The sequence below is a fragment of the Diaporthe amygdali genome (assembly GCF_026229845.1).
Source record: "Diaporthe amygdali strain CAA958 chromosome Unknown NODE_5_length_1802954_cov_64_987939, whole genome shotgun sequence".
NCBI classification, from domain to species: domain Eukaryota; kingdom Fungi; phylum Ascomycota; class Sordariomycetes; order Diaporthales; family Diaporthaceae; genus Diaporthe; species Diaporthe amygdali.
This window is the reverse complement of record NW_026517025.1, coordinates 119,482-134,067: the sequence shown is the minus strand read 5'-3', so window position 1 is coordinate 134,067 and position 14,586 is coordinate 119,482. Positions and strand designations below refer to the sequence as shown.

General features: G+C 49.8%; 5 protein-coding genes across 5 annotated transcripts; 2 read left to right on the top strand and 3 right to left on the bottom strand.

Moving 5' to 3' along the window:
- Positions 1-190: 190 nt before the first annotated feature.
- Positions 191-1,633, bottom strand: J7T55_015181 (uncharacterized protein; the record flags this gene model as incomplete). The annotated part of the gene is made up of 5 exons (XM_053139393.1): positions 191-217; positions 283-651; positions 1,070-1,115; positions 1,178-1,404; positions 1,481-1,633. 5 exons carry the CDS (start codon positions 1,631-1,633, stop codon positions 191-193), a joined length of 822 nt encoding a protein of 273 aa, XP_052996911.1.
- A 685-nt stretch (positions 1,634-2,318) lies between these two features.
- On the top strand, positions 2,319-2,615 carry J7T55_015180 (uncharacterized protein; the record flags this gene model as incomplete). The annotated part of the gene is made up of 2 exons (XM_053139392.1): positions 2,319-2,453; positions 2,535-2,615. The coding sequence occupies 2 exons, from the start codon at positions 2,319-2,321 to the stop codon at positions 2,613-2,615; spliced, it is 216 nt and encodes a 71-aa protein (XP_052996910.1).
- A 934-nt stretch (positions 2,616-3,549) lies between these two features.
- On the top strand, positions 3,550-5,989 carry J7T55_015179 (phenol 2-monooxygenase; the record flags this gene model as incomplete). Its single annotated transcript, XM_053139391.1, has 6 exons — positions 3,550-3,734; positions 3,795-3,821; positions 3,881-4,055; positions 4,110-4,121; positions 4,200-4,719; positions 4,773-5,989. The coding sequence occupies 6 exons, from the start codon at positions 3,550-3,552 to the stop codon at positions 5,987-5,989; spliced, it is 2,136 nt and encodes a 711-aa protein (XP_052996909.1).
- A 209-nt stretch (positions 5,990-6,198) lies between these two features.
- J7T55_015178 (uncharacterized protein) lies at positions 6,199-11,170 on the bottom strand (the record flags this gene model as incomplete). The annotated part of the gene is made up of 8 exons (XM_053139389.1): positions 6,199-6,955; positions 7,018-7,414; positions 7,515-7,564; positions 7,700-7,800; positions 7,929-8,239; positions 8,333-10,074; positions 10,133-10,914; positions 10,976-11,170. 8 exons carry the CDS (start codon positions 11,168-11,170, stop codon positions 6,199-6,201), a joined length of 4,335 nt encoding a protein of 1,444 aa, XP_052996908.1.
- Positions 11,171-12,305: 1,135 nt separating this feature from the next.
- Positions 12,306-14,241, bottom strand: J7T55_015177 (uncharacterized protein; the record flags this gene model as incomplete). Its single annotated transcript, XM_053139388.1, has 4 exons — positions 12,306-12,499; positions 12,730-13,143; positions 13,276-13,758; positions 13,824-14,241. The coding sequence occupies 4 exons, from the start codon at positions 14,239-14,241 to the stop codon at positions 12,306-12,308; spliced, it is 1,509 nt and encodes a 502-aa protein (XP_052996907.1).
- Positions 14,242-14,586: the final 345 nt, after the last annotated feature.

Genomic DNA, 14,586 nt, shown 5'->3' with positions numbered 1-14,586 from the left:
AAATTAGCCCGCTGTCCAGTTGTAGATGACTATTCTAACGCAGACGACGCATCCGTAGCAGATCTACCATGTCTTATGAGAGGAGAAGTACCCTTAAACCTCTAAAAACGTTCGACCAGTCTGATCCACACCACGTATGAGACGGCCTTCGGAGACATTATACTCTCTTGTCACAGTGATTCCGCCAGCATTAGAATGGTTCGGTGGCGTGGGCCGCCTGCCATTTGACGGGTTAGGCCCAGAGCAGACAGTTATTCGCGCGGGCTCAGAACCACCTGCCACATGGAATGGATCGTGAGACCGGTCGTCGAGAGAGATGCCTTCGCTTCTGGAGTCGGCTCCGTGGCTCTCATCATTCGCCGGGACAATGTGCTCGTTTGACCCGTATCTTGTCTCCTCAGGTACAGGATTGGGGTCCCTATTCTTCGTCTTCTTGTGCTGGTCTGGGTAGCTACCCAGTCTGTAGGCTTGACCACTGCCTGTGGCTCTGCCGCTCTCACCATTGTTGTTTGTGAAGCCCATTGTCGTGCCGATTTTCTCCAAGAAACTCTTGAGGAGAGGGTACAGCATAGGCATATTTGTTAAGACGAATGAAACGAAGGACTCGCGTACAGACCAGTAGCCCGACTGTGCAGGATCACTATCGCCGGCCTGTATTAGATGGAGGTCAGCCTGATGGCAACAGAACGCTCGACGAAACTGGGGCAGAACCAACGGTCAATATTGATACGCAACGGAGAATTCCAAACGCCATTTCGAGCAGCCCACCACTGAACATTACTATTAGGGTGATCTTCTTTGCCTTCGGGAGACGTGATTTCCACACTAGTGGTATTGGAATGGCCATTAGATAGAAGTCAGTCAGGGTATTCATAACCATGACAAAGATGGTTTGAATGTAGGATATGGCCGGCATGCAATGGTCTGCAAGATGTCAGATAGAATTCAACAAAACTTCCAAGCCACGATACTAACTTCCTGGGGATGGATTAATTTGCCATTGATGGTCAAAAGGAATGCATTTGAGAAAGGCGACCAACAAGCAAGACACAAATGTCAAGGGCATGACAAGCATTGCCCATTTGGTCAGAAACTTCTGGCTCGGCAATCCATCGCTGTCCAAATTAGCCGTCTTGCCTCGTAGTTTCGGAAGGGAAGCATTTGAAGCCGTACGTACGTTAAACGCAAGTAGTAAACGACCCAACAGCCTTTCAACAACCACAAGAGTGTCATGTAAAGCAGTAATCCAATCACGTGCGTCTTGGATCCATTGACACGAATTAACCACTCTTCAGAACTCGGATCAAGCTCAATTCGATCCTGATCAGACATGCCATTGTTGGCAAGGCCTTTCCAGTAAGCGACGACGTAGTAGGCTGCAGTTGACTCGGCTGTGTACACGAGCTGGACGTAAGGCATCATCAGCAATTTTGTAAAAGAAGGATTCATGGGACAGATATGTGCCGAGGGTACAACTAACCGTCGCCAAGGCGATCAAATAATCGTCCAATGCGAGCTTGCCCCATCCTAGCGTCACGATGCGTGAGTAGTAGCGGAGCACAACGACCACATAAGCGACGCCTTGGAGGCCCCATACTTCATCAATGAATTTTTGTGCCTCTTCAGAAGACATACTGTGCAGATTTGGCTTGAAAGTAGTTGCCATGGCAAGTTGAGAAAGACGGACTAGTCCGTCCATTTATGAAATGAATTGCACTCTCTTAACTCAGTAAGTGCCCAAGGCCTCAAATGCTGCATAAATGGACAAGACAAAATCGGAAGGCTCTGAAATTGAGTTCACGGGAAGCTTTTGAGCCTAGACAATGTTGGCGGGATCGAATGTCTTGAGCATGTCTTTCCAAGGTCATCGCACATCTACCGAGCCTGACAGCCGTCGTACTGAGGCTAGCCTCGAGGCGCTCATCATACTCACTCGTCCTTCAATCGGACCAGAAAGGCAGAATTAGACTAGCAGGGCCAACCTCATCCTAGAACTGATACCTTTAGTCGCATAGACCGCAGGACGAAGATAATAAATTCCAGGCCGAAAGGTTGCAAGATACCCATGTACTCTGGGGCATGGACAGGGCTGGGGTTTCACGTACTCTGTCCTGTGTCCGCGCGTACTCCAGAAAATTTGACAAATCCATAATGACCATTTATGTGGATTGAAGTATCCAAGCTGGCTTCTTTGTCGATCTGCTTTGGCATGAACGTGTCTCAGAATACCCACACTTTTCAATTCACAACCTCGATGATGCCATGGCTGGGATCGCAGTGATGTATTATACTGACCGTCTCAACACTCGTCAAGCAAAATGACTCCGGTGTCCTGGACACAACACTGCAAAAGGGCACGAGAGACAAGAAGCTCAAGCAGTGATCTCAGAGCCCGGCCGCACCAGGGCCTGTCAGGATCCACAACCAGGAAATACACATTCAAGGAGAAGACTGTGAGCTATCAATTACACAGTGTCCAAGCGGAGCTCCTGTACTCTGTTCAGTCAACCTCAAGAGATTCCGACTGAATTCAGGGCTCCATCACGGAAGAGGTCATCTTTGCGACCATGAGCACTAATTTCATATCAGGGCTGTCTCGGGACGGTCTCAAATAACCTTGAGTCGCTCCGTCATCCTGGACAGTTCAGGTTGACCTGCAAACAGCATTAGATTGCGGCAAAATGACACCTATGTCAGGGCAGTCCATCAAGTAATATTCACGAACCTGTAGTTTGATCAACTCGACCCTTCTTGGATGTGTTCCCCTTTCCGTGAAAGAAGTTCGGCCTCCTCAATCTGACAGATCGACAGCTCACTTCTCCTTGCAGTTGGCGGAACGTTTACGGTCAGCGGGAGGGGCGGGGCCAGCGGGAAGTGTGCCAACAAGTCCAGAATCGATGACTCTCTTGGCGAGGGTTGGAGATTCTGGCATTTTGACTAAGCCACGATCCTGGCAGGAACTGCTTACGGTGGGTCGACGATTTTCCATTTCTAGGTGGTCTCCGTCTGCCAGGTGCGTGGTTGAAGTCCAGCACGCTCGCTGTGGCCCAATAGAGACGGAAAGCTGCATGAACTACTGTAGCAGGCGTCCCTTCACGGCCGGCTGCAGACTCACGGACGCTGTCAAACTCACAGTGCCCTCGGTGTAACATTGTCTGAGTCTCCACCCAATGACACCCTTGAGATGGCCACCATCATTATGGATTGGGGTCAAGGATGAAGATGCACCCTCGCACCAGTTGCGGATCCCGGTGAGCTGGCTAGCTGGACTGGCAAGAGTATTCGGCATGTGACCCTTGCCATCTGCCCCGGGAAGCCGAAAATCATATAAATGTCGCAGCTGTTGGGAGCGAACCCAACGGAATGGGCTGCTTCGATTCAGGCGTCATGTTGTGTCTGACCCTCCCTTGACTGCCACTCGACACGGACACAAATCTGCCCATATCCGCCCATTAATTCGGTAAGCCACAGGAAAGACCCAGCCCAACTGCATCGCATTATCTCGGCAGTAGAAGCGCAATCTGGAGGAGAACGAGCCACACTGTCAACATGCATCGACTATCTAGGTTTTTCGGCTCCAGAAAGGCTCAGGAGCAGGCCAATGGCACTGCCAAAGATGCTCCCGGCAATTCTATCTCTGGTGAGACCAACGGTGCCACCAACGGCGCCACGAACTCTCACGGCCCCGCTCAGAGCCAGACGAATGGCGCCTCTCCGGAATCAAATGTCGACGTGTCAGTTATGATCAAGCCCCTGCCAGCGACATCAACCTATGAAGACTGACTTGATTGTAGACTCATCATTGGAGCGGGGCCGGCAGGGTAAGCTGACACACGTACGGATAGACCAGGGTATCCGCTGACATTGATGACGGCCAAAGTCTGATGGCAGCGGCTTGGATGGCCCACTGCGGCATCAAGACACGAATTATCGACAAGAGAAATGCAAAGATCTTCTCGGGCCAAGCAGACGGACTCCAGTGTCGGAGTTTAGAGATCTTCGACAGCCTTGGATTCGGGGACCGGGCATGGAAGGAGGCCAACCATATGATTGAGGTACCGCAATGACTCACTCCGTGACGGACATGTTCTTTACTGATTTTGGAGCAGATCTGCATGTGGGTAGGTGACGCCAAGCCAGCTGGCGATTTTCTGCCAAGATGAGTACCCTAAGCAATGTTGACAGTGCTTCAACTACAGAATCCTGGGCAAGACGGGGTCATCAGACGTTCCGATCGAATCCCAGACACCATTGTGGGGCTATCACGATTCCAACAAATCGTCCTACACCAAGGCCGCATTGAACGTTTCTTCCTTGACAACATCAAGAAACACTCGAACGACAGTATCAGAGTTGAGCGTGCGGTTCTACCCGCATCTCTGAAAATAGACGAGTCAATCCTGGACCGTGAAGATGCCTATCCCGTGACGGTCGAACTCCAGCACCTCACTGAAGAGGAATCTACGCCCAAGCAGCAGATCAGTGGGAGTAAAGTCGCAGACGGACTGTTTCGAAGCAGCCTGAATCAAGAGGACGATGAAGAAATTCTCATTCAACACGGTTCTCGGGCCGGAGAAAGAGAAATTCTGCGTGCTAAGTATGTGCTCGGCTGCGATGGTGCTCGTAGCTGGACTCGAAGACAGCTGGGGTATGAGCTCCAGGGTGAGGCGACAGACTTTATATGGGGCGTCATGGATATCATACCTATCACTGACTTTCGTAAGCACCCAAAATCCTCATCATTTAGGTCTGGATCGCTGACAACTTTATAGCCGATATCCGCATGCGGTGCGCCATCCACTCTGCTGAAAATGGTAGTCTAATGGTGATTCCCCGTGAGAATAAGCTAGTGCGACTCTATATTCAGCTCAAGGAGGTAGCACCAGATGCATCTGGGCGGGCAGATCGCTCAAAAATTACTCCAGATCTCATATTCGGGGCCGCGAAGAAGATCCTACAGCCGTACAACCTTGACTACGAGTATTGCGACTGGTGGACGGCATACCAGATCGGCCAGCGCGTTGGTACCGACTTCTCATCACATAATCGCGTCTTTCTGGCTGGTGATGCAGTTCACACGCATTCACCAAAGGCCGGTCAAGGGATGAATGTCTCCATGCAGGACACTTTCAACCTCGGCTGGAAGATCGCTCTTGTCTTAAAGGGCATCGCTAGGCCAGAGATTCTCTCTACCTACGCAAAGGAGAGACGTCAGGTGGCCCAAGACCTGATTGACTTTGACCATCGCTTCAGCCGACTGTTCTCAGGAAGGCCTGCCAAGGATGTCATGGATGCCGAAGGAGTCTCCATGGAGGAGTTCAAGGATGCCTTTCTCAAGGGAAATATGTTCGCCAGCGGGCTGTCCGTCAAGTACGGTCCCAGCGAGCTCATAGCCACCAATTCATCGAGTCAACATTTGGCGACGGGTCTTGAAATTGGAATGCGCTTCAATAGTTTCAAGGTTTTGAATCAGGCTGATGCCCGTCCTTGGCACTTTCAAGAGAGGTTCAAGGCCGATGGACGCTTTCGGGTTGTCCTGTTTGCTGGTAATATTCTTGAAGCTGCCCAAAAGAAGCGCGTCGAAACCTTTTGTGCAGCACTTCAGTCAGGCGACAGCTTCATCAAACGAGCCACAGCACCGGGAGCGACTATCGACAGTGTGATCGAGGTCCTCACAATTCACTCGTCAAAGCGCACTGAAACGGAATTACTGAGGGACTTTCCCGAGATCCTGCATCCTTTCGACAAGCACAGCGGCTGGAACTATGAGAAAGTCTTTGTTGACGATGACAGTTACCACGAAGGATATGGCAACGCGTACAAAAATTACGGTGTTGATAAGGATCGCGGCTGCGTTGTCGCGGTGCGACCTGATCAATATGTGGCTTGGATTGGTGAGGTGGATGACTTCGCTGGCCTTCAGCAGTATTTTGAGGGTTGCCTACAACTCAATGGTGAAAACTATAGGGTTCATGGGAATGAGTGTTAAAGAATCAGTCTAGTCGAGAGAGCAGGCTTAAAAACGACTCTGCAATGAACATATCCAGAATACTTCCTGGTCTTAACGCAGCAATGATTTGGATTACTCAGTAGCTGACTGAAGTGTCCCTCTAATGATGGCTTTTTCATGCCTTGTATCTTAGACGTGGTACTTCTATGATTCTCGGTGTCTCCCATCATATATGTTTGTCTTCCCGCCTACTTAGCCCCAGCCCTCACCAAATCCCCAAACCTCGAGTTTTCGTCACCGGCTAACACCATCGGATTGCCAACCTCCACAACCTCACCTTTGTCCATCACAACAACTCTATCGAAGTCCATGATCATATCGAGTCGATGGCTAACCGCAATGACAGTGTACCCTTTGAACTCCGTCTTGATGATCTCTTGCATAACTCGTTCCGTCTCGTGGTCTACACTGGAGCTGACCTCGTCCAGTAACAAGATACCACCCTCTGAGCCCCCGCCACCCAATCCTAGGTTTCGAGCCCTCATTCGACGTCTTAAGAGCGCACGACCAAGTGACATGAGCTGCCTCTGTCCGGCGCTGAGAGTGCCAGCGCTCATGCCTGCATCCAGCCCACCCCGGTCTAGGACAAATTCCCACAAGCCCACTGCTGCAAGTACATTTTGGCACTCCTCGGGAGAGGAACTGTCGGATGGATCTAGATTAGACTGGAACGTTGATCCATCCGGCAGAAATACGGCTTCCTGTGGCACTGCGATTATGCGTTGACGTAAAGCGGGCCGATTTATGCGGTGAAGCGGAGTGCTGTCGATTATCAAGTTGGCTCGAGTTTCTGCCGTTGGATCGAGGAGCTTGAGGAGCAGGGCAATGAGGCTGGACTTTCCGCTGCCGGTACGACCGCAGATGGCGACTTTCTCGCCTGAGTCGATTGTAAGACAGACATCACGGAGAGCCAAGTTGGATACCTCATCGCTCTGGTCTACCGCACTGTCCGAGTTGTTAGCAATTGTCGATCGGGTGTTACGCAGTCTGCGAGATTGAGATCTTACTCATAGGATGCAGACACCCCCTCCAACTTCACTGCACCAGTGAGAGGCCACTGTTCAGGAGGTACAATGTCTTCATCATCCCTGTCCTCTGGCTTAACATCATCGCTAAATGTCTTGAGTCTAGAGATCGCTCCAAGAGAAGTCTCTAACTTGGTGTAAAATATAACAATCCCAGAAAGATTATCTCCAAGGCTCATCAGGGAAACTAAAGAAGCACCGGCGAAACCAGAGTTAGAGTGAAGTCTAACGGCAAGCGTGGTCAACACCGCTGCCATTACCATGACCACGAGGTCAAGAACGAGATTTAGCCAAGATTGAATCATAAGGAGAAGATATGCGGGTCTCTGGCTTGTATCGATCAGGCGAACATTTTTCTGCATATCGTCCGGAATGAAACCTGTGTCTTTGGTATCAGCAGACTGCCGATTCCTGGGAAAATCATGGAAAACCGCGAAGGTTCATTATTGATAATTCTCCTGGGTTTTGATATGACGTACCGAAGGCTCTCAGAGTGGTGATGCCCTTGAGAGTGTCGAGGAAATGAGTGCTGGGCGGATGAGATTAGCATAGAGCACTTGAGACACGCAGAAGGTGAAGATAGTCTGTATGATAGACTTACTATAAGGGACTTTTTGCCTCAAGGTCTAACAATCTTAATTGTCTGGAGGTTCTTAGATAGAACCTTTGGACAATGTACAGCAGGGCGCCGAGGAACGGATAGCTTATCGCAAAGAACCCAGACGAAGTAAGCATGACTGCCGCTTGTCCAATTGCTAGGAAGACCTGCGAGCACTCGGTCAGACTACTGTCACGAATTCTTCTGGTATTCCTTTCTTCTTTCATCTGAAGCATGTTTCCAAATGGAACATCATGGCAAATTTCTGACTGGGGTCCAGACACAGCGGACTTACAGAAAACAATGTGTTTAATAATGAATCCGGCAGCTCTGTATCTATGAGGTTGAGATCTTGCGAAAAGAGGTTTGTGACCACGCCGGTGTCTGTTCTTGTGAAGAAGCCCAATGGAGCCTGAATGAGTGTTTGCAAGGCCTGCTGGTGGAGGTTGGCACCTGCCCTCTTCACGGAGACGATGAAAAGCGCGATTCCGAGTAGGAGTAGTGATATCATGGCACATATTTGGAGCAAACCATATATTCCGGCATAGTACGCGTAAGAGTGTACTGGATGTTCCGAGTAGACGTCATCGGACCAATATTTGAGCCCTGGAGAAAGCGGTGTTAGCTTGTGATACTCATAGAGTAACCAATGATGCTGCCATGATTTATCACGGTGCGATATGGTGACTTGTGGCTTACAAATGGTCGGAAAGTTCGAGAAGAAACCCAAAAGAGCACCGAAAAATAAACTACCAGCGGCCACAAAGATGCCCATACTCTTGAAGTAATGCTTGTAAACTGTCTTGTCCCCATGTTGCCGCGTTCCTGCTTCTTCAGTATCCGATGTTCGCGTTGATATGTTGGTCGTCGTTGCCTTGAGCAATGCTGCCTGTGACCCATGAAGATCTTTGTTTGCCACCACTTCCTCGGACGAAACATCGCTGTCGGAAGAGCTCTTCAAACCCAGACGCTGCACGTATCCTTGCCTTGTCATCAGGTTGTCAAAACTACCTTGTTCGACAATTGTGCCGTTTCCAAGGGCAATTATATGGTCCGCAGCGGGTAGATGTTTTACGCTGTGGGTGCACAACACGACTGTAGAGCGTCGTCTCCTCAGCAGTCCATCGAGGCCAAACACTTGTCGGAAGACGCGCTCCTCGGTGTCCGCATCGAGGCCACTGAAGACATCATCTAGAATCAGCAGGTCTGACTGCAAGTAAAGAGCACGTGCCAGAGAGACGCGTTGTTTCTGCCCGCCGGATAAGGTAATACCGTCGGATCCGATATTCGACCTGTCGCCCTGTGGAAGTGTGGCAAGGTCAAAGCTTAATGCCGTGGCTTCGATGACTTCCGTGTATCTCTCATTGTTGAAAGGGGAAAATCCAATGATATTGTCTCTGATTGTTCCATTCGATAAGAATGCTGTTTGGTCGCAGAATCCAACGTGTGGAAACCTGGTGCTCAAAGTTAAGCTGCCTCCGCTAAAAGGGATCTCTCCAAGAAGAGCCTTGCAGAATGTTGATTTTCCTGAGCCAACGGGGCCGACGACAATAGTGAGCGAGGACTTCGATATTTTCGTGTTGATGCTTCGCAGGTCGTATTTGTCCGCTTCCCAGCCAAAATTGCCGTCCTCTATGGCGATTGGATGCACAGTGTTAGATTTTGAATCCGAAAGATCTCCAGTCGTCATCTCGTCCTTTTCAGACTTCAGCCTCATATCAGCAAGTATTTGGCGAAAATCGTGGCGAGTTTCGCACTCCAAGAAGGCCTGGATTCGTCCCAGACAAGCCAGTCCAGAGAGGAGTTGCGGAATGGATTGGAAGACCTGCGATAGTGGGTTCGTCAAAAGCAAGAGGTATGAGAGACTTGTGAACATCCTCGATGCGTCTAATGTCTTTTGAGCAAAGGCGAAGGTTAACGGCGGGCTTATTAGTAAAGGTGTAAAACCAAAGAGAGCCGCAATGATGATGACCTTGCGAAAATTAGCTCCTGCAGCCAGTTCCTCAACACGAAGTCTTTGGACAAAGTCCTTGACAGTGAAGGAGAGACCAGAGATCTTCAAATTCTTCATGTTCGCAATCACGGTGGCTGTCAGTCCAACACGCTTTTGTACCCTAGCCATCCAAGCTCTCTGCGAGTCACCGGTGAAATTCACAAGAATCGCCAGCCCACCAAAGCAGACCACAACTACTCCCATTGGAACGACGAAGACAACGCCGAGCCGGATGTAGAGCATCCAAGCAGCAAGGGCGGCTTGGATGATGCTAGCCCAAATGTCATGCAGAGACCTGAGACCCATTGTGATACGCTCCATGTCTGTGCTCATCAGAGTGAGTGCAGCGCTGTCGTCTCCAGTTCCGATTCGAGCCTTTGTCGCCTTGATGAAAGTCTCAGTGACGAGTATGGATCTCGCCATAGTACGCATGCGATGGTGGAAGTACCTATTCTTATATATTAGCGGGAGAGGTGCTGAATGATTGCTTGAAGTGTCCACCATACGAATAAAGAGCCATGGAGACGGCAATCCCCAGGTATATCAGTATGCTGGCGCCAATAAATCCGTAGCCAACATTCGCATCGACCTTTGGCTGAGATAAGTGATCGAGCAGCTTCTCAATAAAAAAAGGTTGGCAGAATGTAAAGCCAAGAAGCGCCAAGCGTGGAGGTACTGGCAGTAGTAGAGGAACTTTCAGGGTGCGAATTAGAACCTTCACGAGACCAAACTTGTCACCCCTTAGCTTAGAGTAGTCAACATTCTTAGAAAACTCTTCGTGGAGAGCTTTGCCACCTAAAGTGCTGTCAAGGGGGTATAGATCCTTGATTCTCAAAACCTTCCTGTAGCCCTCAAAGAACATTCTGTTCAGCCAGAAGAAGATACCGAGGGAGAAGATGCCGCTTGTCTCCTCTGGGCTGTGCTCCTTCTCATCCCAGCTTACCCATTTGGACTTCCGCTGAGCCTCTAGCAGCAAAATACCGGCTTTCAGAGCTATTGCAGCACTAAAAATACTACTATAAGTGACCTCGGGCTTCTCTTCTGATGACAAAAACAGCGTCCTTGCCTGGGCCGCGTCCAACAAAAGTGTTAGGAACAAGTAGCTGTTCAGAAGGACGGAAGGTCTTGGACTTCTGCTATGGTCGACAATGCTCAGAGTTATCATGAACAAGGCAGAGACCAGCTTGAGGACCGATGAGGCTATGAACATGCTAGTGACGTGGAATGATCCAACCGCGACCAGTATCAGGAGCGAAAGCTCAAGGCCGACATAGGTTGTTATAGTACCCTACAGCAGCTTGATCAGCACTGTGCCAGCATGTCTTAGCACACTTGGAGAAAGGTTGTACCAATTTGATGAGCTGGAAGACGGGAGCATCCACGATGGTGGGCTTCCGTGCCTGCGAAACCGTACGCCATAACGAGGTTATAATGAATAGCACAGACGGAATTATAGAGAAGAATAGTTGCTCGAACTGCACGTTGAAGTCGAAACTCTCTTGGCTCAGCTGGAACAAGTTTTCTTCCCCAGTAGAGAAAGGCATTTTGGGCTCCCCAGAACGTGGGCGGCGCTCAGTCTTCACTTGCCACAGTAGCAACCAGCTTTTCTGTGATGAAAAGTGTTCTCGAGGAGCCTGGCGACGTTTCTGAGGCCCGACTTACACAGGCAGATACACAAATCAAAACGACTGCGGCCAGAGCTTGCTGAGCTGGCGGGTGTCCTATCTAGAAGACAACTCCAACCAAACAAAATCCAGTCACGTAGAAATTGGGCGCGTAGGGAGGTGCGTCAGCTCGGTTAGGTCATTTGATGCAGGACCAAACTCATTGCGCATGCTGACACGGCTAAACCGAACTCCGAACTCCACTAACTTCAGGAGGCGGCTTATCAAGCAGATGTGTTAAGCCATCTCCGAATTCCTTGGTGCATTTCATCGCCCATTCAGGAAATGCCCCACTGAGTCGGGTAAGCTCTGCATGTTGGGACACGCTAACATCGTTATCAGTGGATTTGCTACTTATGCCTATTCGGCTTGGACTGATCCTTCACGGCTCTCGCCAAATTCTAAGGTGTCCCTGTTTGGCTGGCGGTTTCAGAGGCTTCGTACGGCCCTTCATTTGCTCAGCTTAGTCGAGCAGCTCTTGAGTATCCACGAGGCCTCAAATTCGCGTGGTCGCGGGCCGGGTTTCCGTATTGGAGGTTTTAAGTAACGTTCCACAGACAGCTGCCATCGACAGCTCCTCAGGGCCCATTTCAGATCGACGGCGGGAGCAACGCCTGTAATAGTGTCTAAGAAGTCTCCTGTATCTCAAACGCACTTCATTCTCACTCATCCCAAAATAACAAGCAGGATCATTCCGGATGTGCGACCTCCACCTAACCTCAACGGAAGTCAGAGATCACGCACCTAGCAGATTGAAGTCTTTTAACAAGACAGGGGTCATGTAGATTGTACGTCGGACATGCTACACATTGATGCCAGTCTTTTCAACATGCATAGTCCCAAGACCCTCGGTATACACGATTCCATCGTTTCAACAGAGTCTACTTTCGTGGCTTCACTGTCTTATACGTCCCTTTCAGAAAGTAAAGGCTTTTGTTTTTTCTATGTTATCTACCCATGAGGACTAATTCGAGGTTGAGGGGGGGGGGGCAGCCACCCATGATATTATACATCTTCAGCTGGAACCGAGCTTAGTGAACACACATTCCAATCTCCCTGGCTTGAGAATGAGCTGGTTCTTGCTGTCATTCAGAAAGTCGGATGCAGCTTGATCGTGCGACAATTCGAAGTCGTAGAGAAATACCGTATACGAAAGCACAATTTTCGCCACCATGAGCGCCAAGCGTGTACCAACGCAAACGAACGAGCCTGGGGTAACATTGTTCAGTAATGGTTGGACAAACAAACTGGGGCAAGTGAATAAACTATGATTGAATGCTCACCTTTTAGAAATGGGTGATACGCCCGCTTGTTTATAATCAGTGCAGGTCGACTTGTCCATCTCTCTGGGAGCCATTCATTGGGATATTCAAAATAACGAGGACCTGCAACGAGCGGTGAGCATGGTATTCCTGAAGTACATCAAACACGCTACTCACTTCTCTGTGTGCTGTGGATGCCGACGTAGACAACGATATCCTTTGGAATCAGCAAGCCGTCAATAGCGGTATCTTCTGTCGTTACTCGAGGACCGTTGTTGCACGTCGGGCTGTGCATTCTCAACGTCTCAATAATCACTGAGTCTAATAAACGTAAGGAATCGATGTCTTTGTAAGCAAACTCTCTAGGATATGACTTTCCAAAGGCGGGTGCCAGTTCCTGTCTGAGCTGCTTTCGCATGGCTGAGTCCTTGGCCAGGTAATAGAAGCAATGCGTCAAGAGAGAAGACAGTGTATCGGTGCCGCCAACCATTACGGCCTGGGCGTCGGCATAGATGGCCCGGCGATCGTGAAATCCTCTGGGCTTTTCGGATCGGAAGTCATCGAAAAAGTATCTCATGATATCAACTTGGTCTTCAGAGTTGTTCTAAGCTAGTTAGTGGCCTACAACGCTTTGAAGTACAGTTCATAAGAAACTTACTTCTCCCGCTAAGAGGCTTGCTTCTCTCATTAGGCACATCTTATGAGTAAGAGCATCAAACTGACCCTCTCCCTTCAGCAGTCCCAGTCTACTGAGAAGTCGCAACGGCCAAATGCTGTGTGCTGACGCCGCTATCCTGGCGAAGTTGGCCTCCATCAGCTGCATCGTACGGTTCTTGACGCCCAGTTTCACAGTCCCAGAGTCAATTGAGAAACCAGTTCTTGTCATGTTATCAAATGTGAGGAGGTTCATGTACAAAGACACATCTAGCGGGGTCTCTGCCGCAGACGCAGCTGATAGTCTGCCCAGCCAAGGGCGTGTCGAGTCCCGTGCATTGAGCTCGTAGGTCTTCATATTTTCATTGCTCATCGCAAAGACCCAAATCCGCTTGCGGTCACGATGCTCCTTTCGATCATACAAAGAATCGAGATTGAGTGCGCCATGAAATTGGACATAGTCATAAAAGGTATGTCGTTTTGTGGCTGTCGAGCGTAGACCGTGGATCGTATCGATAGCGCTGACCGAGGTGATCAATAATTCATTGGGGGCTTTCAATTATTGTCAGCTCTGCATACGCAAGAACCTTGGCATTCAACTGGGTTGAGATACTGACCGATTCGTACAATTGTTCCATACTTCCTCGCCCATTCTGTATGCAGCTCATGCAGCTTGCCGTGCCGCGCGATGGCGATGGTTGGGATTTTCGTGACCTTCGCCCAAAAGGGGCCTGGCACCCGGGCAAGAGGATGGAAGTAGACGCGGTATAGGACGATACTCGCGAACAAGCCCACGTGATATGATGTCCATATTTGAAACGATGCCAAAAATGAGACGACATTCAGGCCTTGAGTCGTTGTGATGGCAGTCGCAATCACCGGAAGTAGCAGTGAGTGCACGAGGGCGATGGAAGGACTTTGAGGGTCACGATAACCCTTGATGTAGTAGAGCAGGTGAGAGAGGGCACCAAACCAAGCGGCAAGTATACACAATCGCGAGCTTTGCATTGGTGACGATCCTAAGGCTTGGGGCATTGCTGATATGGTCGACGAAGGCATGGCGCCTATGGAACAAAGCATCAGAATGGACAAACCGGAAATACGTTGATTTTTCAGATGGGCTATGCTATGAGGATAGAGCAAGGTGGGATTGAAGAAGGTTGAGATCATTCCAGAGTACTCGAAGCCTCAGGGTCGCTCGTGGTGAGCTGTTCTGTCATGTAATTCGCATGGGGAGGTGCAACGTGCTTCTGGAATTATGTTGATCTGCATAGTTTCTTGGGCCCTTTCCCCGCGTCCCAGACGCACTTTCCCTTGCGTTCAACACGACATTACAACGTAGGAACTACCACAACTCCCCTATATAGTGATCGTTCATTC